Below are 20,559 nucleotides of genomic sequence, written 5' to 3'. Positions count from 1 at the left end.
AAATGATCTAATCGAGTTTTTATGTTTTTCTGCTAGCAAAGACATTGAGCTAAAAAAATATTACCTCTAATACACGCTGAACATCAACAATGGTAATAAAGCCCTTTTGGTCTGCATCAAACTTATGAAATCTCTTCTTGTACCTGGAACACAACATTGAACATTGGAAAAACATACCTCCATAGGTCAAGTCACAACAGAGAAATACGGAAACTTATTAGAAGTACCTGTCGATGTCAGAAGGCAGGAGGCTAATTTCAGAGCGATCTGTTAACTGTTCTGATCGAGATTTATAGCCCATTTCATAATACAGAAACTTCCTGGCTGTTTCAAGTTCCTCCTAAAACACAAGCATACACAAAGTTCAAAGATTTATGGAAAGAATTATTGATTTTTTTTCCTTTCTTACTTTTCTGACCAGCACAATTTTTTATTTCTTCCAGTTTCACTGAAGTATAATTTATATTCAATAAAATGCACCTATTTTAGATACGCAGTTTGATGTATACTCTACCACGATCAAGATATAAGACATTTCTATCACCCGAAGAAATGGCCCCCTTTTTTGTTTTCAGTTGATCTGCTAGGCTCAAGTCATCACTGATCCGCTCTCTGTCTGCAGAGTGTTTTCGCATTTTCCCGAGTTTCACATAAAAGGGCCCCTACAGTACATAGTGTTCTCTGTCTGACTGCTTTCACACAGCATGAGGATTCTGAGACTCATTCATGTTGTTGTTTTAATATTTTGTTTCTTTTTACTGAGGAATATTATCACCCAGTATCATCTAGCCAAATCTAGAGAACCCGATCCTTGTGGTTTAGTGACAATTAAAGCAATTAAAGGTGACAAACAGCCACTATGATGTGGAGGCAAAGTCACTGACAGATATCATGGGATCAGCTACCCTGAAGCTTTGTCACAAGAATGCTGAGAGTTCGGTGGGAGCTACAGAGTCAGAAGAAGAAACAAGTTCTCTGAACAGTTACTCTGACACTTTCCACTGTCCCCAGTCCCAGAAGATAGTAAGTGTTGTAGAGAACACGGACTTGGTTTTTCACGGCACTCTCCTGCTGGCTTACAGCTTACAAACCGTCTTTTTCTTTCCTTTCTCTTTTTGGCATTTTGTACTACATTTGCCCACCTTCTGTCTTCTGGTTCTGTTCTTATTTGCCACAATATTTTAAAGCTCAACGGTAGTTAAATAATCCCATCTGCAAATTCTCTGAGTATCCAGAGATATCATTTTTCTGGGCTGGCATATAAACTCATTTAGAGCAGCCTCCTATTTGAATATCTATTTCCTCTTACCAATATTTATTTTGCTCTTTTCACACTGAAAACTGTTCTCCTTGACAAAAAAAGAAGGAAAGAAATTTGGTTTTAGACTCTGAGTTGAATTGTTCTCTCTTTTCTCCCGCATTCAAAAATATGGTGCCACTCATTTTACGCAATGATCTAGGTTAGGCCTTCCATGCATTCTTTACGATTTTTAAAATTTATTTGTGGGGGCGTCCGGGTGGCTCAGTGGGTTAAAGCCTCTGCCTTCAGCTCAAGTCATGATCTCAGAGTCCTGGGATCAAGCCCCACATCGGGCTCTCTGCTCAGCAGGGAGCCTGCTTCCCCCTCTCTCTCTGCCTGCCTCTCTGCCTCCTTGTGACCTCTGCCTGTCAAATAAATAAATAAAATCTTTAAAAGAGAAAAGTTTTTAAAAAATGAATAAATAAAATAAATTTATTTTTGGTGTCCTTAGCATTTTTTCCCCTGACACTGTTAGGGGAACCTCTGACACTGTTCTATTCCTACATTCACATTAGTCCAGGAACCCTTTCATTGCGGAGCACCTGTCTTCCATCTGTTTTAAATATGGTGTTTATCAGCTGGCTTTGTTCTGAATCACAGTCCCGTTTCTTCACTTGCTGCCCCCTTTCCCTTCTCATAAGAATCAATTTTGAAAAAATTTCTTTTTGTGAGGCCCTCTCAATTGACTTAAGTGGTCTTCTCGTTAAAGTCTCTCAAGGAAATATATGTATGTATGAAGGTATAAAATCTGCCTCACTAAACGTGATGGCAGCATTTCCCAACATTCATCTTGAGTAGTGCTAGTCTCCCTCTCTGCAGCCCTTCCAAAGAGAGAGAGGTGGGTCCCCATCTCTGAATAAGTTCCCTTTTGGAAACGAACAATGCACACACACATTTAAAAGCACCAAATCATCTGTGCTAAAGAAAAAAAAAATGGTTTCCTTTGTTGAACTCAGAGTTTCCCAAATTCTTCTGTCCATGTAGTCATCTTTTGGTTTACACCTTGCAGAGTCCAATTTGGCAATGTCCCATTCTCTAAATGTCCACCAACTCCTCTATCAACCCAGTTCCCTTAGACAATGTGTTCTTCCTTTATCAGTTCTTTTGATGTTGGATTCGATCTCTTGAGTAGCTGTTCTCTAAATCTTTCTCTCAATTTTGAAAACTGACATGCGTTTGTGAGGTGTATACTGGTTGTAACCACTCAATTAGATTTCAAGATCCTTGAAACTATGAGCTAGTTATTATTCCCCTAAAATATTTGGTATAATGCTCAGTATACAAGTCACTCATTAAGTATTGACTTGGAAAAACAACCACAATTCATCTACAGAGAGTTATTTATCACCTTGTTCTGCTTTCACTTTTGCAGGTTAAATAATCCCAATGCTTTTAACCTTTTCTCAGAAGTCCAGCTTTCTAACCTTTAATTCTTTTTTTTTCCTTTTCCTTTGTTCTCTCTAGACTGTCCACAGGTCTCATTAATACTCCTACAGCTCAGATACTAGGTAATAACTTGAGGTCGTTTATTTCTCTTACTTTGTTGAGGGGGGAAGGGAGAATATTCTGAGCACACGAATCTACTCATAAAACTTGAACTGAATGAAGTTAAATCTAGTTTCCTCAGGAGGGCCAAACACAGCCAGTTTACAGAATTTTCTTCCTCCTTCCTACCTCCTACAGCCTGAATTCCTGGCACCAGCTATCTTCCTGCATATTCAAATCTTTCCAACCATAATTTTTACAGGAACACATTATCCCCAATCTTTCTATATGGTTAAAAGAAAAAAAAATGATTGGCATTAGTAAAAGGCACAAGTTTCATTCTTGGGTTGTCTCTGTAGGCAGCTTTAGTCCATCAAATCGAAATCGACACTGGAAGAGCTACATCCAGTCCTGCCAATGCAGGGGCAACAGGGTAAGGTCGGGAAAGCTCAGGCCCTGAAATCAGAGTACCTGGCTTCAGCTCCTGTTCCACAATTCACTAGCTGTATGAACTCCGACTGGATGTACTCACTGAGCCTGTGTTCTCACCTATAAAAAGGTGTAAAGGCTAACCAAAGGTCAGGTGAAGGACCTCTTCAGCCAGTGTGACTCCTGCCATCAGTACACTACAAACATTGCACTAAAGTTAGGAGAAATTTTAAAATGCAAGGTCATGGTTTCAGCCCCGAAGACCCTGAATTTGATAGTCTAAAGCCAACCCTCAAAAATCTGCTTGCTTTCCCTATATTTCAAGTGATTCTGATATGTAACCACCTTTGGGAATCTACACCAGAATGAGAATGTTTTAAGGACAGGATCTATGCTCAGGCCTTCCTTACACCTTCCATATAGGACACAGATGCTCAGTTATGTTCATTCACTCATTGACAGTTACTTATTGAGGGCCTGCCATGACGGGCACTGAGGTTACAGAAACAAACCAGATCATGTCCTCTCCTTTGGAAAGCCCATTTCCTGGATGAGAGGCAGATAACAAAGAAACAAACAATGGAATACATGGTATATCCTATAGGAACAGATGCCAAAGAGAAAAATAAGGTAGGGAGAGGGACAGGAAGTGAAGGGCTAGGCCATGAGGTTACCTAGGAAAGAACGTTCCAGGCAGAGAAATCAGCAGAGCTTAAATAAGGAAGAGCAACTCAGCTTGTGGGGAGTGAGTGAATGGGAAGTCCACGGGGATCAGAAAGGTGGTGGCCAGATCCTGGAGACCTTGTAAACAAACCGCTGTCATGACTTTGGCTTTGAGTAAACCAGAGGGTGTTTCGGCAAAAGTAATTGTTCATTATCAGTCCTCATCCTTCTAGTCGATCAGCATCATTTGATACAGTAGATTACTTTTCTTTTCTTGAAATATTTTCTTCCTTTCCTTCTGAGACACAACTCCTTCTTCAGTCTTTTCACCCTTTCTCCAACCTCACTAGCTATCACTTTCCCTTGCTCCAGGCGTCTTCTTTATCTACCCCCCTTCTGAACTCTGGAGAGCTCCAGGGCTGTGTTGGAACAACTTGCTGTTATCTCACTGCACAAACTCCCCACGAGATCTCGAGATCTCGTCTGGCCTGATGGCTTAAATACCAACAGAAATTTGTATCTTTAGTTCAGACCTCCCCTCTGCACTTCATTTGGACTGACATATCCAAAGATCTGGGCTTATGTTTTAATAGAATTGCTTAAGTTGTTAAAGTAAGAATACTGCCCTGTGGGAGGGAAGCTTTTATAATAAACCATGGAAGAAATGCTGGTAGCTGAAAGCAGTGTGATAGCAGCTGACTGTGTTAAGAAGGGGTTGAATTCAAGCCACTCTTCGCAGATAAATATGATACAGTTTGTGGATGGATTCAGATCAGGTATGATACTGAGATTTAGGTCTAAGGAACTAAAGGTGGAATAACTATTTTTGACATGGAGAGGTCAGTAGGAGTAGTAGTAGTCGTGAGTGCTGGTGGAGGTAGTGTTTGGAGAGAAAGAGGAGGAGATCCAAAAGAGCTGGTGCCATGGATTGAACCACCCCGTCCCCCAAATCCATATGTTGAAGCCCTAACCCCAGTGTGATGATATTCAGAGATGGGGCTTTGGCGAGGTTTAGATGAGTCTTGAGAATGGGATCCCTCTTTCTCCCTCTCTCTCTTCCACGAGAGGACACGGCAAGATGGCAGCTCTCTGAAAGTCAGCAGGAGCACTCTTACCAGAAACCAACCATGCTGGCACTCTGATCTCAGACTTCTAGCCTCCAGAATTGAGAGAAAGGAATGCCTGTTGTTAAGTCTAGGTAAGAGTAACCCTAGACTGTAGTATTCTGTCAGCCTGACTAGATGAAGACAGAGAGGATTCCAGAAAGGAGTTCAAGAAGGAGGGAGGAATCAACTGTGTCAAGGCCACTAAATGCACGAGTAATGGAGGACCAAGAACTGACAAGTATATTGAGCAAATGGAAGCCAGCAGTGAGCGTGATCAGAGCTAGTCTCAGAAAGTGGCAAAAACAAGCTTCAGTGGAACTGGTTTAAGAAAGACTAGGCAGGGGGTAAGGAACAGAACCAAGGAGCACAGAAAGCAATTTTTCCTATAAATACATGAAAATGCCTCTGCATATTATAACAATTTGGTTTAATTAAAATTCATGACAATCTTCTGTTTATTACAACAAGCCCAGGGCTGTACATGTGGGCATCTGAGCATCACTGTTTTTTCTTTTTTTTTTTAATTTGGATATAAATATAAAATTCCAAATGACACAAATCAATAAGCATTTAGTGGTCAGGCAATAAAACCGCTATTTCCTACTGAGGGCAAATTTGCACAAGTGTGAATTTCACCATGGAAATTTAGAATACATTCTAAAAGTGTTTTCAATGAAAACCAGAAAAGTTTCTACCCACAATCATTATTATCCTACTTTTTCAGGAATTATGACCACAAATTGAAGAGTATTTTTCTAAAAGGGATTTTCCAGAAACAAACAACACATTTTGAAACCAGAATATCTTTCCAGTTGGGATCCTAAGACCTAGCAATACTAAACACACTCCCCACATGCAGAAACTGGTAAGAAATAAAAAATTCCCACTGAAAACTATACTAGCCTCTACTAACAGACAAAAGACGTGACATATCTTGTGGTTTTAAAGGAACTGTGGTTTCAAAGACTTCTATATAATACCTCTTTTTTGAAATCATCCCAATTCAGTTCTCTGCCCATCAGTTCAACGATCCTGGGGAGAGCTTCCTCTGCTGCCTGGACATTTAAGAAGGCCAGGCGAGTCCGCCGCGAAATCATATCCACTGCTGTACAGGCATACTCCTTAATCCCATATTTCACCTGAGTTGAAATTAAAGCAAAATTATCAGTGTGGGCCTTATCTTTAAAAAAAAGAAATAAAATTTCACTTGAAAATAATTCACACTCAGGGGAAAGTGACATTGCTCTCTATATACCCTGGTCCTCTAAGAGGCATGACGCAAATAAGAACATCATACAAGCTCCTTATCCATTTGCTGAAAGAGGTTTGTAAATTGGGACAAAATGGAAAAAAGCTGATGCCTTCTTCCTGAACTGACCCTGGTGCAAACATGCAAACTGCATTGTTTCCCATTTACCACCCACAGTACTCACTTACCTCTCTGCTTATACATCATATGGTGTTAATTTACATAGCCAAGTAGGCAAAGAACAAGTATTGAAACGTATGGTTTCAGGGCACCTACTTGGCTCAGTGGGTTAAAGCCTCTGCCTTCTGCTCAGGTCATGATCCCAGGGTCCTGGGATGGAGCCCCGCATCAGGCTCTCTGCTCAACAGGGAGCCTGCTTCCTCCTCTCTCTGCCTGTCTCTCTGCCTACTAGTGATCTCTGTCTGTCAAATAAATAAATAAATATATTTTTTTAAAAAAGTATGGTTTCATCTCTTTAGGCTGTCTAGAGTTTTCTGTCTAAGAGTATCAAGAGGACAGAAGGCTTGTGGTTAACCAACAAACAAATGCTCACTGGACCCTCGTTTTTCAAAGTACAATGAATCATAAATAAATACAAAGCCTGCTCTCTGGTTTCACGAAATGAAGAAACTCGATGAGAAATAAAGCTTCAGTCTTTGGGAAGTTAAGTGCAAACCAAGGTATGTCAACAGCTAGCGAGTGAGTATAAACTCGAGGAGTTACAAATTTACAAAAGAAACAACAACTGTGAAGTCACAAGATTTGGGGTAGCTCTGCGGAAGAGGAAGAAATACATCTTTTCTATTCAGATCATTTCCACTGTCCATATCACTTCAGATTTAACATGTAAGTTTATAAATGAAGGGATCTGGGCAGGGCAGACATTTTCCTGAAGGCTTTGGCTGGCAAATGGGCATTAAACCTTAACGATATACATAATTTTTCAGTAGGTGACCAGCATCTCGTGGCAGACAGGAAATTCCCACGTAGCCACTCACATACCTCTGCTTCAATGTATGGAAATTCTGACACAAGACGCACACCAACGATGGGCCACCTTTTTCCAGTTACGCTTGCCATCTTGGCCACCTCAAAAGCCTTGTCACCATAGGTAGCGGCGAGATGCTGTGCCACCTAGGGAAACCAGACTGCATTAGGCAGGTACTTTGAAGAGCAATACCTTCTAGGCATGAAGCAAAAAAAAAAAAGCACACGCTTATCCTGTCAGTTCTTCACGGCCCGTAACTAATAGTTCCAGGAGGGTATTAGATTTTGATTTTGTGGGAGGAAACCACTTGGGCTCTGAGTGCTTAGGCCAGCACTAACTCTGCCACACATGTATCACTGTATCAGTGACTGATGAAGCTTCGGCTTGACTCTGCCCCCAGTGTCACTTCTGAAGAACAGCCTTCCTTACACTTGAGACAGAAAGAATGTGGGATGATGCTCTGTCTGCGGAGAACAAACCAAACCCACCCCAGACTTTAAAATAGAAACTAGCGTGTGCCTTGCTTTTTAGGCAACCGAAGAAAAGTATGATCAGCTTTTTTCCTTAGTTCACTTCCACAGCACGCAGACAGAAATGAACCCGGCAAAAGGAAATTCTAAATCAGGGAGGCCTCCTGGTTGCCAATTCTGTTTGTGGCAGTAGTGAGATGAGGTGGAGAAAAAGAGGATTCACACCCACCTCACTTTCAAGCCCATAGTCCTGGACAAGCCTAATGTATAGCGTGGGGCTCCAATCTTTGCCCCCTTGAAGGAAAAGCCCAACTGTTCTGCTTGGTCCTGCTTTAAAATTGTGAGCTTTGATAGCAGCATTTATGGTATCTTCTGCCATAGATCGATACGTTGTCCACTTTCCACCTACAAATAATTTGATAAATAATTCATTAGGTTACTACCCCTATTTTTCTTATAATGACCCATTTGCTAACTGATTCATAACAAAATTCACCTGTTGTTTATAACAAATATAGCAAAGCGATGTGCAAGACCTTACTCAGAATCATCAAAAAAAATTCTCTGTTCATTAGCATCAAGAGAGATTCTGGTGTGACAGTTTGACTCAGGGCCCTATCTAAAACACCGCCAAAACACAAGGTAATATGCCATACCTGCTATAGTGATGAGGCCACTCTCACTGATGTCCACAACATGATTTCGGGAGATGGACTGAGTATCTGCAGACTTGGGATCTGTAACAAGGGGGCGGATACCACTCCATGCTGCCAGGACGTCCCCTCTTCTCACTGGCAAGAATCAATGGGAAGGGTTAAGAGGATGCCTTAAAGATATTTCAACAAAACTCTGAGACAGTTAATAAACAAGAGAGAATTCAGTAAATGGAGCACATGAATATGGGCTTTGAAAGAGAGAAGGAACCCTTAAATATAACAACTAAGCAAGTTAATAAGTACAACAAAAACTCAAAGAATTACTTTATCACAAAGATAATCTGAACCGGAAAAAAAGCAGATAACCTGAACATCACTGACACTGATTCCTACCAAAAGAGGAAACAAAAGAAACACGTTATCAATCCTCAGCTGGAAGGATCTAGAATAGCTGAAACAATGACGACAAAGTAGAAACAAAACAAAGACAAACCTAGAGATTTGTGGACTTGTTACTTTTCCTCCCAGATATACCTAGCTACCTCTTCTCAGGAAAGACAAAGATCCTTACTAAACAAACAAGTCTGTAACAGGCTACCTTCTTCCCTCATCAATACTACCATCTTATTGAGCATTTTTATTAGGCCTAGGCTTGTCAAAGCACTGGATTTACACATTTCATCTCATTTAATCTCACAGAGACCCACAGCATCAGTTATTATTATTCTCACCATAGAAAAGGGGGGGGGGGAACCTGAAAAAGTTTAACCACTTAACCCAAAGCAAACATCTTATAGATGCTAGAAGAGCATAAGAACCCAGTTCTTCCTTATTATAAAGTTCATATTCTTACACACTAATGTACTATCTTTCAACTCTTGACAATCTGTTTTCCCCTCCTTATCCCATTATCCTTTTAACTGGCTCAAAAATAGGCATACTGGCTCCTCCCAGTTTAGGCGCACCATATTTGTTACAGTGTATGAAAGGTCTTTGAATATTCAACACCCCATGAAATTTCTCTTACACTCTGTCAGAATCCAATTGCCTCGTTATACCAAGAATTGATAGACTTTAAATAGAATTAGACAGCTGTTGCATAGCACCCATTACTGACCTAAAAATGGCTAAGAAGAGTAGCCTAGTCATGGCTCTGGTGTACCATGAGTGGCAAGGGCAATACCCAAGGGCAGAGTTTTCAGAATCTACTCTTCCTTATCCTCCCTACAGGAATGGCTTAGCTCTTTTCTTCTCCATTCTTCACATCAAGGAGCAGATCACATGCACCAACCCAAGACTTGCCAAATGATGAAAACGATTAGGTGAATACTTCCCTGGTCCTGCTACATTTACTCTCACAGACCAGTTAATCTAACCTTGGATGACGGAACAGTAAGTCCAAGTTTGCTCTGACCATGACTTGGGATCAGGTGCTTACCTCCTTCATCTTATTCCCAGCCATGATCCTCACTGACAAAAAGGTCACTGTCTTTAAAACATCAAAACAATGGGAAAATTGGATATTCCCGTGCAGAGGGATAAGCTCAAAGTAGATCAAAAACCTACACATAAAAGCTCAAACTATAGAACATTTAGGGAAAAAAAATAGAAAAATCTACATGACATTGGGTTTGACAATGATTTCTCGTATATGATACCAAAGGCATAGGCTAATAAAGAAAAAAAAAAAGATAAAACGGACCTCTCAAAATTAAAAACTTCTGTGCATTCAGAGACATTAACAATAGAATGAAAAAGCAACCCATATAGCAGGAAAAAATATTTGTAAATTATATCTCTGACAAGAAGTTAGTATCCAGAATATGTAAGAAGTCTTAAAACTCGAAAACTAAAAAAAGACAACCTGACTGAAAAAATGGACAAAGACTTTTAAAAGATATTTCTCCAGAAAAGATATATAAGTGGCCAATAAGCACATAAAATATTGCTCAATATCACTAACAGTTAGAAAAATGCAAATGAAAAACCATATGAGATATACCTTCATATCCATTAGGATGACTATTATAAAAAGTTAAAAAAAAAAACACAGAGAGAAACAAACTTTAGTGAGGATGTGGAGAAATTGGATAGCCTTATGCACTACTGACGGGAAAGTATTATGATGCAGCCACTATTGATAAATGTATGGCAGTTCCTCAAAAATTCAACATAGAATGACCATATTACTTAACAATAACAATTCTGGGTACATACATACCCCAAAGAACTGAAAACCAAAAAATCTGCACACTCCAGTGTTCATAGCAGGATCATTCATAAGAGTCAAAATATGGAAATAACCCAAGCGACCACCAATAGATGAATGGCTAAACAACACATGGTCTATACACACAATGGAATATTATTCAGCTTTGAAAAGTAAGGGAATTCTATCACATGTTACCTTGAAGACATCATGCTAAGTAAAATAAGCCATTCACAGAAGGACGAACACTGTATGGTTCCATTTATACAAAATACCTGGAGTAGTGAAATTCGTAGCCACAGCAAGCAGAATGGTGATTGCTGGGGGAAGGGAGTTGGGTATATGAGGTCAGTGTTTAAAGGGTACAGAATGAGGAGAATGAAGAAGATCTAGAGATGGATAGTGGCAATGGTTGCACAGAAATATGAATATATTTAATGCCACAGAACTGTACGCTTAAGAATGGTTAAAAAGATAAAAAGATAAATTCTTTTTAAAATCAAGATAAAAGGAAAATTTGACATATTTCAAGTCTCAAGATTAAGGAAAATATTTTACATGTAATACATAAATATCAGGATACTTGCCAGCCCATACCATGCCCAAACTTCATTCAAATCAAAGTATGTCCTTGTTGAGAGCACAGTTTTGTGAACAGAGGACAATATGGATTTCAGATCTGACTGAGTCCTTGAGAACATGCCCTTGTACAGTGAATCTCCTGTATTTATACATGGCACCACCTGAAAAGCATCTCAAAAATATCTAGCAGACTCTATGGAAAGAGTCACAAAGACTCCTTGAAATGACTGGAAGAGTCCAAAAAGATGTTTTTAAAAGATGTCTAACCAAGTACAGGGGAAAGACCCTAAAAACAAATTGTACTGAATGACAGATAATCCTTCTACCTTGACCTCAAATGAAAAAAAAAAAAAAAAAAAAAAAAAAAGATTTCTGGTGAAGTTAAATTCACCTAAGGAAATATAACTTTATATTTAATATACCTCCTTGAGGGCCACACTCTTAACGTGACACATGTCTACGTGGTGGTGTATAATCAAAACTCTATCTAAACACCTCATCAGAAGCAAAGGAAGAAGAAACATCATAAGCTGGTGCAGAACACCGAAGGCTTCCAGTCTTGTTAGCTGGAGACCTAAGGGAGTCTCAGCACTGAGGTTCCATTTCTCAATCTGCCCTTCTGATATGTGTATTCTCTCAACTAGGCTTATCCTGATGGCTTCCATGGAATGAGGGTTAATTCTTGCTTCATGCAATTCCACAAAAGTCTTGTGAAACATCCACACAGATCATGCAATGTTTTAATCTTTACAAAAAACCTAACTAGGAAATTACCACTATTTTCCATTAGAGTTCAAATAGCTCTCTGAGTCAAAAATAAAACTTAACCAACCACATAGAACGTCATTGTGGTCACCACAGTCTGCAAAGCGTGTCTGTGAAATTCCTTAGACGGCCACACTGATCAGGAATTTGACTTCAACTCTTAAAGCCTTCTGGCTGATTTTAAAGTTATTTGATGGAAAATTAGACTATCTAGAGTAAATCTGAAGCATAAGCAAAGAGTGTTTGTGGCAAATGCTTTACCTTTTCTGGTATAACAGGCAGAAAAACACATTCGCAAAATTGTGTTGTCTAAAACAAGAAGACCAAACTAAAATATTCGAGGTTTCCCTTCTAGAGAAATAGTAAATAAAACATTATGAATACTGATCCCATTTTTAATCCTTACTCTTAAAGTTGATACTGAAAAAAAGAAAACACTACGAAGAAGAGTTTATAACGTGTTAGGCACCTTAATTTATTTTCTATTTTAGCATTTAGCTCTTTAACCCCAGAATTATATCAGATGAATGTTGGGATTAATTTTATCTGAAAAGATACAAGTCAGGATAATCAAATTTTAAGTCATATTTAAAATATGAATCAGTCTTTATGGTCTGTAGGGTTTTTACATTATTAGACCAGAGGGTGGTTGGATGAGGTTATCTACCCATTCTCCCAACCTTCAGATTTAATGATTTTTGTGGATTATTCAAAATGCTGAGGGATTCCTACTGAGGGATATTTCCTGCTGAGGGATAATGTGCTTGTACCTCTCCCCCACTGGAATTAAGTGATGACCGGTCAGGGCCACAGGCATAACCTATGTCCATAGAGCAGAGCATAGCTAAGCACATAAAACATGAATTCTAACCTCTCGAATAAAAGATGGCAACTAACTGAACGAACATGTTTCGCTCCTTAGCACCTACTCACCCACAGTGGAAACCTTGCACAGTTAAACAAAACCTAATTAAAGTTCTTTGGAGAAAGAGATTCAAAAGCAGTAGACAGAAAAGAGAATCGTTAAGCTATCTTTTAATTCTGCCTGAAACGGCTGCAGCTGCATTGGCTGGAAACCACCCCAGGATGAAGCCAACTTGGAGGGTGACAGAGTGAGGAGAAATAAGGAAGGACCATGTACCTAAGACATTGCAGAAGCACTGAATTTCTCACCTCTTGATCCTTTGTAGGTCTGGAGGGTTTTATTTTGTTTTTTTACAAGACAGGACATTTATTTTATAAAACAAACAAACAAAAAATACAAATTCAATGACTCTCTTAAATCGAGTATTTCCTTCTCTAAAAGTGTGTATAAATACATCTTGATTCCATCAAGCAGCCCTGTGCCATAGACTTTTAGGCAGTGCTGGAAATGCTCTACCTCTATACCCCCCAATTCACTAGCCACTTGCGGCAGGAGCTTGGGAAGCACTTGAAATGTGCTTCATGTGACTGAGGAACTGAATTTCAAATTTTATTTAATTTTAACTAATTAAAAATGAAATAGCTGCATAATATGCACATGCACGGGCTATGATATTACATAAGGTAGCTCTAGAATAAAAACCCCCTTGTCCCAGCAGGTCATCAAGCCAGGTACGCCCCACCATGGCCCCCTCACCCACATCTCTAATTGAGCATCCTTTCAGCAAAATTTGATTGTATTTCCTTCTCTCATGAGAATACAATCAGCTGTAATAACGTGCTTTCCCCCCAAATATTTTACTGTCCTGACATGTTCCATATCTATCATTTTGAATTATCCTCCTCCTCTCCTACTAATCTCAAGAGTTCAAAGAAATAAAAATTATTTTTACCAAATTAAGTACTAAAAGTTACTAAATTAAGTATGAACTTTTACTAAATTAAATACTGAAGTATTTACTAAACTAAGTACTACCCTCAAGTTCTTACCCAGAAATCATTTCTATCGTTCAGCTTATAGCCAAGAGTAGGTAGCAGACATCACCTACTTTAAATTCTCCAAGGTATAATACGTGAAAGAAAATCACTCAAGTCAAGACTTTATGGTTCAGAGCTCAAAAGTTGGTCTTGGTTTTTCTTGTTCTCATACTGCCGGGATAGCTAAACCAGGTTTCATTGCTGGTTCATTTTTCTCACCATGTTCAAAGTCTTTAGCAATGTCAATTCTAATATTTCCCAATACCCCAAATCCTCCATCAAGTAGGGGTCATGTAGAGTGGTCAATAAATATGAAGCAGCCTATTAAAACATTCTCTAAACTTTATTGTATCAAACAAGAACAGCCCACATTACAAAATCAAAAGCAATAATATTTGGGCCTCCAAGCCAATATCCCAAGCTTTGTATGTAATAATTATATATTTAAACAACTGAATATTCTCTTTTAACATAAATAAATGCTTTAATAAAACAAGATGACAGGAAAGGACACTACTACGGGACTTGAGGAAAGTCCTCATTAAACACCACTTATTAGAACAGCTCACCCAGGGGGCACCCCGTGGGCACCCAGTCGACTGTTTTAAGTGCCAAATGCCTAGATGTTTAAAAGCCCACATGAGCCCCTCCACAGCGTGTAAAAGTACTTGGTGATATTTTCAAAAAGAGAGTCCCCCACCATCACGTTTAAGGATTATTTTTGTTGCAATCCCAATAAATAACTCCTTCAGGTTTTAGTGTATATAATATATAAAGAGTAAAATGTAAATAATAAAGTTCAATAGACATTTTTCACAGCTGGTTGACAAGACTAAGTACTGTGTAATTGTTTCAAATTATAATGAATACTTCTACTCTTAACACCTTGGCAAGACAAGTGTTTGTTTTAAAAATTAATAGAAAATGAAGCCCACAGGAAGTGACAATTAAGAGCCAAATGCGCGGCTTTGCCTCACGTGGGTTATTTAGCCATACGTTTTGGGGTGTTCTTTCTCATGTTTGCCGCTTGCAGAAAATCAATAAAAAGCATGTGAAAATATCTTAACGAACACAGGGGAAATAGTGTCAGAAATCAATACTTCTCTACCAGCATGTTTAACCTGCTGAAATGAAGTGTTAATCACAGAAATAAGATACCATATTACATTTATAAACTAATGAAACTAGAAAAAGCAGAGCGTGTGACACTATCATTAAACAGCTGGAAGACATCCAAGCCTGTGTAAGTTGATAACCCTGGTACACTCTCTGGCAGGGAAAAGGCAGGTCTGCAGCGAGTCGATATGGCCAGCTCGGTTGTTAATTGAATAACAGGCAATCTATAAACAGTACTAATTGCATATGTGAAAACCTGTGTACGACTCAAGACGCTGCCTGGAGAAACACTCCAGAAAAACTACACGGATAAAGCCCTCGGCAAATCTCCTGTCTCTCTCAATCCCTTCAAGTCATAGCTTCGTTTCACCACTGCCTCCTTCTGATTAACCTCTCCCCGGCCGACTTAATGATACATTTTTCAAAAGATCATTTTTCTTCCTCACCCGATACACACCACACAACTATCAATTACCCATTTCAGAAAAGAACAAACAAGTAATCTAGAAAATTCAGCCTGTGAATGGAAAGCTTTCTAAATCGTAAAAGAAGACATGGTCTTATTCCCAACAGGCAAAATGCTTTTCAGAATTGTTCCGACGCGTTCTGCAGAAGTGTGGCAGCTGCTGAGAACAGCATGGAGTGTTAAGATTTGACACTTTTTTTTTTTCCTTCTTCCTTAAGGATATAGCCATTTGGGGAGGTTCAGAAACTGTTGTCAGAATTTTACTTATTCATCCATTTAATAAATCCTTTTAAAATGATTATGTCAACCCTGGTGAATGCAAAACATTTCAAAACTACTGCTCTAGGACCTAAACAAACTTGATTTTTTCCAATCTGCAGAGAAGACTGCTTGGCCCGAGGGATTAGTTATGAGACAGGAAATCTCCTCTACTTTAACATTCAAATCCAAATAAAGCCAGTCCAGAGCAAAGGTTATTAACATTCTGCAAGTGTTTAGCAGCTTCCAGGAAATGAAATGAGAGACGTAATCCACTCCCTGGTGGATATAACATCACATCATAAAACCTGGAACAACCAGTCAGAGAACCCTGTGGTACTCTGAGGCTAGATGGACTTGTCATCATCCTGGCTCCAACACAAACTGTGGGCCAGAGGCTCCCAGTCATGGGGACTCAGTTTCCATGTCTATAAAGTGGGAACAGCAAAATATACCGGGGAAGGTTGTCATGAGGAACCAGATGGTATGGGCAGTATGCTCTGTAGAGTGTCTAGCCTAAAACGTGTTCGGCAATGGTCGACTTTTAAAAAATAAAGCATGTATTAGCCATTACTGACAAATGGGATGGCTCAAAGATGGGCGGCACCAGCCTACCGTCAAGGAACTGAGTAGCACCTGAAGCTGACTTCCTCTCTACTCTTCATCATAATGGAAGAAAGATCGAGTTACTCCAGAATTCCTTGAAAAAAATACATATTTATACATCTCCACTTAAGATAAAAGCACACAGTAGCAAACTGCAGTCTTCCAGGACTGAGGGAAACTCCTCAAATATGAGGCCTTTGATCAACTAGAAATACAAATGCAAAAAAAAAAAAAAAAAAAAACCACCTCACCAAACTAAAAGGGATTATTAATTTATTAATTAATTACTAGTTTTTAAAAAGAACAAGTTGATAAGTGGCACAGGTGTGACAGATGGTGGGCACAAGGAAGTAAGTGAAGTATATGGAAGAGCTGTCACCTCTGCTTTTACCCCAGATATTTACTCCCAGGGAATTCTTTTTTTTTTTTTTTTTAAGATTTTATTAATTTATTTAACAGAGAGAGAGATAGATCACAAGTAAGCAGATGAGGCAGGCAAGAGAGAGGGGGAAGCAGACTGCCTGCTGAGCAGAGAGCCTGATGCGGAGCTCGATCCCAGGACCCTGAGATCATGACCTGAGCCTAAGGCTTTATCCCACTGAGCCACCCAGGCGCCCCATTCTACAGGGAATTCTTAAGCCCAAGAGTACCCATGTTAGGAGATAGGCCTGATTTATAGTGTTTAGATATGAATTTTGGCCACTTTTACCAAAAATCAAAATTGGCAAAACCAAAAACAGAAACAAACTAAAACAAAACAAAACAAAAAACATTTTTGCCAGTTTTACCAATTCACCTGATTACCAAAAAGCATATGAATTGACAAGACTTTCCCAGACCACCCCAGTCCCAGCAGGCATTGCTCAGAGCCCTCTGCATTCACAGGCAGAATAAAAGTGAGGAAGGGGCGCAGGCTTCTGTCTCTGCTACAGCCCAAGGCTCATTTCACTGGTGGAAGTCCCCACCTACGACATGGGCACAGCGGCTCTTGGAACCTACACCTGCTTCCAGCACATGCAGCCTCTCAGCACATATAAGCAGTTAGATTTCTCATCTTACTGCGTTTGAACTTTAAGAATTTGGAAACTGTCAACATAGAACTCTCTGCTCTTGAATTAATTTTACTTCTTGCTCCAACAATCTAAACTTCCTGCTTGCTCTTAGGGCCCAATAGAAACGCCCTTTTAACAAATATCATACTCAAGCAAATGTGAAATGAAGCAGGGTTCGTTAACAATAGTCAATCCATTAAAATACAATCATATCCAGATGAAACTCCTCTTAGATTTCAAAAGGGGGGGGGGGGAGTATCCAGCTACAATTGCACTGCATTTTGAGTACTGAAATTTCAGCGGACATTAAACAAGGCATGACCAGTTCCCAAATAACTCTCTGTGAGGGTGTGTGCATGTGAGCGTATAAACGTTAGCCCCGTAGATCTCAGTTACGTTTGGTTAATATATTTGTGCCATGAATGTAGGTACCCAAAAAGACTTTGCACAAAATAAAACCACATCCATTACTTGAAATCAGAAGAAACTAAAACTATACAATATGGATCGTTCAATTAAACTAGGAGAGTCCCCGAAACCATTTTTTTAAAGCAGTTTGTTTTGTTTGTTTGCAAATGTGTGATCACAAGATGACAAAAAAATCCTTTAGGGAAAAAGGATTCATAGATTTTAGTGAGTCACATCAAGAAGAAAATTGTGTCTCTGCATGTCCTCCACTGAAGCCAACATTACAGAAGATTCCTGATATAAATAGAGGAAAACTATTTTTCTAAAATCTTAAAATTTCTATCTTAATATAGAAGGATTTTTGCTACCCGCATCAAAAACCCTGAAAGCTCCAATTACTAATTCATTTTCCCTCAAAACAATGATGAGCAGCATCCCAGACAGACAACAAGCTTGGAAGCTGAATAAAGAACCCTTATCATCCAGGAACTCCAAATAAGAGTGTACCTTAGACTCTTCCCTATAATACAATGTTGTGATACACTTGACCAACGTTCTATGGAAGTACAAAGGATAAGAATAGATGGTTTCTGAAGTAGAAACAGTACTTTGGCAAGATGAGAAGTTGGGAGAACGGGCATCCCAGAGCAAAGCTTCCTCCTAAGCAAAGCGTGAGGTTTAAAACACATGAACTGATTTGGAAAGAACAAGACTATAAAATGCATAAAGGTGGGTTGGCGGAGTATGAAGCTGTAAAGACCAGTCGTGACGGGCCTTAGGGCGCATGCGAGATAGTTTAGAATTTCTCCCAAAGTCAATGAGGCGACATCCCAGGGATATTCTTGAGCAAGGACGTGACGATGAGAATTTTAGGAGGGTCCCAGTGGAAGGGTCAGCCTGCAGGGGCACTGGGGCCTGACCTCTGGAAGCCAGTTAGAGGGCCCGTGTAACTGCTTGAGTGAGAAGTTGACGCTGGTGTGACCAGAACAATGAAACGAGAGGGGATTTCCGTGATACCTCAGAGGGAGCATGGGTAGGAACCGGACCAGATGTGGAGGGAGAAGGATCACCAAAGACGGGCATGCCATTTCTAGCTTGAGTGACTAGGTGGTGAAGCTATGAACCAAGGAAGGAAATACAGGATAATGTTGGAAAACTTCTGGAACTAGTCAGGTAAAAACTATTCTTTATATATTCACAGTGGAGAAAATACTATAACATCCAAACTAAAAGTACAGTACGCCCAGGTGAGCAGGGAAAAAGACATCAACTTTGGCTTTTTCCATTTAGAAAAAGCATACTTATCCTACTTAGCTAAATCCACTGCCAACACTCCACTTTTCATATGGTAAAGCTCACTAAGCTTCTTCGGTTATAGATGTCCATCCTCTCGTTTCTTTGGTTAATTATTTCCTATGGATATCCTGTATCTGTGAATCAGATCTCCCTAAACTCTAGAAATTAAATCGTGATGCAAAATTTCATTTTCTCCTCAGAGGGCACAAGTGTTAGAGTTCCCATTGGTTTATGTACAGGCCCTTAGAAACTATCAGGAAGGGATTGTACGATTCTCTTCATGTGAAGGCAGAGAGTACAGAGGATCAAAGGCAACTTCTTCGCATTGTGCTATAATTCGGGCCCCCTAAATCTTCCAGAAGAAGTGGTCAGTACAGAAGAGTTAGAGCCGGCCTGGTGTAAAGAGGAGTCAGACTGCGGATGTGCAGCAGTTACCAGTGAGAACTCGCTGGGCAGGGCTGGGAGGTATAAAAGAAGGAAAACAAACTCAGAGGAATGCATCAGTTACCTTCGACGTCACAACTCAGGTAGTTCCGCACTTCATTCAAAATGAAATTGATATCTTCTTCCGAAGGAATGGGATGGTGTGTGACATCAGTTGGCGTGTCAGTAGTGCCAGCTATAGTCATCTTTTGCCAGGGTAAGAAGAAGATAACGCGCCCATCACTGGTTGCTGGGTCAAGAAGTCCCATGCTCTCGGGGCTGATATAAAAAAAAGGGTTATACATTTCTGAAATTAGTATTAGTTTAGTCCTATATCTGCATTGTAAAAACAACTTTATTCACTAATTGTCATATAAGCAAACAAGAAACACGTGAACTATTACTTTTACTGCCAATGCTCTACTGTAGAAATTCCTAAAGGAAAAAAATAATTTTGGTAACAAAAAAGAATGGAGCAAGTGTGATAATAAAATTCACAGCAGAACCAGCCTTCCCCATTTCAACAATGCAAGGTTAATTAAGAAAGTGGACTTCATCTTCCAATTGTTTGGTTTTTTTATATTCCTTGGACCATTCACATCAGATAATGTCAGTGGGATAAATGTCTCTAATTCCTTTTATGATGGTCAATTAAGGAGAGCTCTTCAACCTTTTTTCAAGTCTAAGAAAAGTATTTTCCTGGGACATTTGACATTTGGCACATCTTTCAGCATAAGGTCTCAGAAGTACATGAGAAAAGCCAGGGGTCTAAGTTTCTAGAAACTAAAATGTAATCAAAAAGTTCTTTACTCTTTTGTAACCTAGATGGACTTATACCACTTCACCAAATATGAGGTTTCTCACTTTATTTCAATTCTACAGAAACCTCAAGAAGTACATCAATGAGAAAAGGGCTCATTTTATCCTACTACCTAAATAAGAACGTATCAGGACAAGGTCAAAAAGGAAAGGGATATCTTAGCAATGACAGTCTTTAAAAAGAAGTAAGAGCCTAAAGTATTACGCTATTAAATCAAGGTTCAAGGATGCCTCTTCGGACAGATTACATAAAAATCTTCCAAAATATTAGTAATTTTCACTAAATGTGTACTTAATATTCTCAAACCAAA

At 39.4% G+C, this 20,559-nt stretch overlaps 1 protein-coding gene across 2 annotated transcripts in view; it reads right to left on the bottom strand.

The window, feature by feature from the left end:
• GPD2 (glycerol-3-phosphate dehydrogenase 2) overlaps positions 1-20,559 on the bottom strand; it is a 142,170-nt gene that overhangs the window by 6,758 nt on the left and 114,853 nt on the right. For both annotated transcript variants that reach the window (XM_059393993.1, XM_059393994.1), the window contains exons 9-15: positions 19,515-19,708; positions 8,347-8,481; positions 7,920-8,095; positions 7,235-7,366; positions 5,964-6,122; positions 228-340; positions 65-143 (exon numbers count right to left, since the gene is read on the bottom strand). In XM_059393993.1, coding sequence (XP_059249976.1) covers positions 65-143; positions 228-340; positions 5,964-6,122; positions 7,235-7,366; positions 7,920-8,095; positions 8,347-8,481; positions 19,515-19,708 — 988 coding nt within the window. The remainder of the gene's footprint in view (positions 1-64; positions 144-227; positions 341-5,963; positions 6,123-7,234; positions 7,367-7,919; positions 8,096-8,346; positions 8,482-19,514; positions 19,709-20,559) is intronic.

The sequence above is a fragment of the Mustela nigripes genome, chromosome 3, assembly GCF_022355385.1.
Source record: "Mustela nigripes isolate SB6536 chromosome 3, MUSNIG.SB6536, whole genome shotgun sequence".
NCBI classification, from domain to species: domain Eukaryota; kingdom Metazoa; phylum Chordata; class Mammalia; order Carnivora; family Mustelidae; genus Mustela; species Mustela nigripes.
This window is presented reverse-complemented; position numbering and strand designations above follow the sequence as displayed.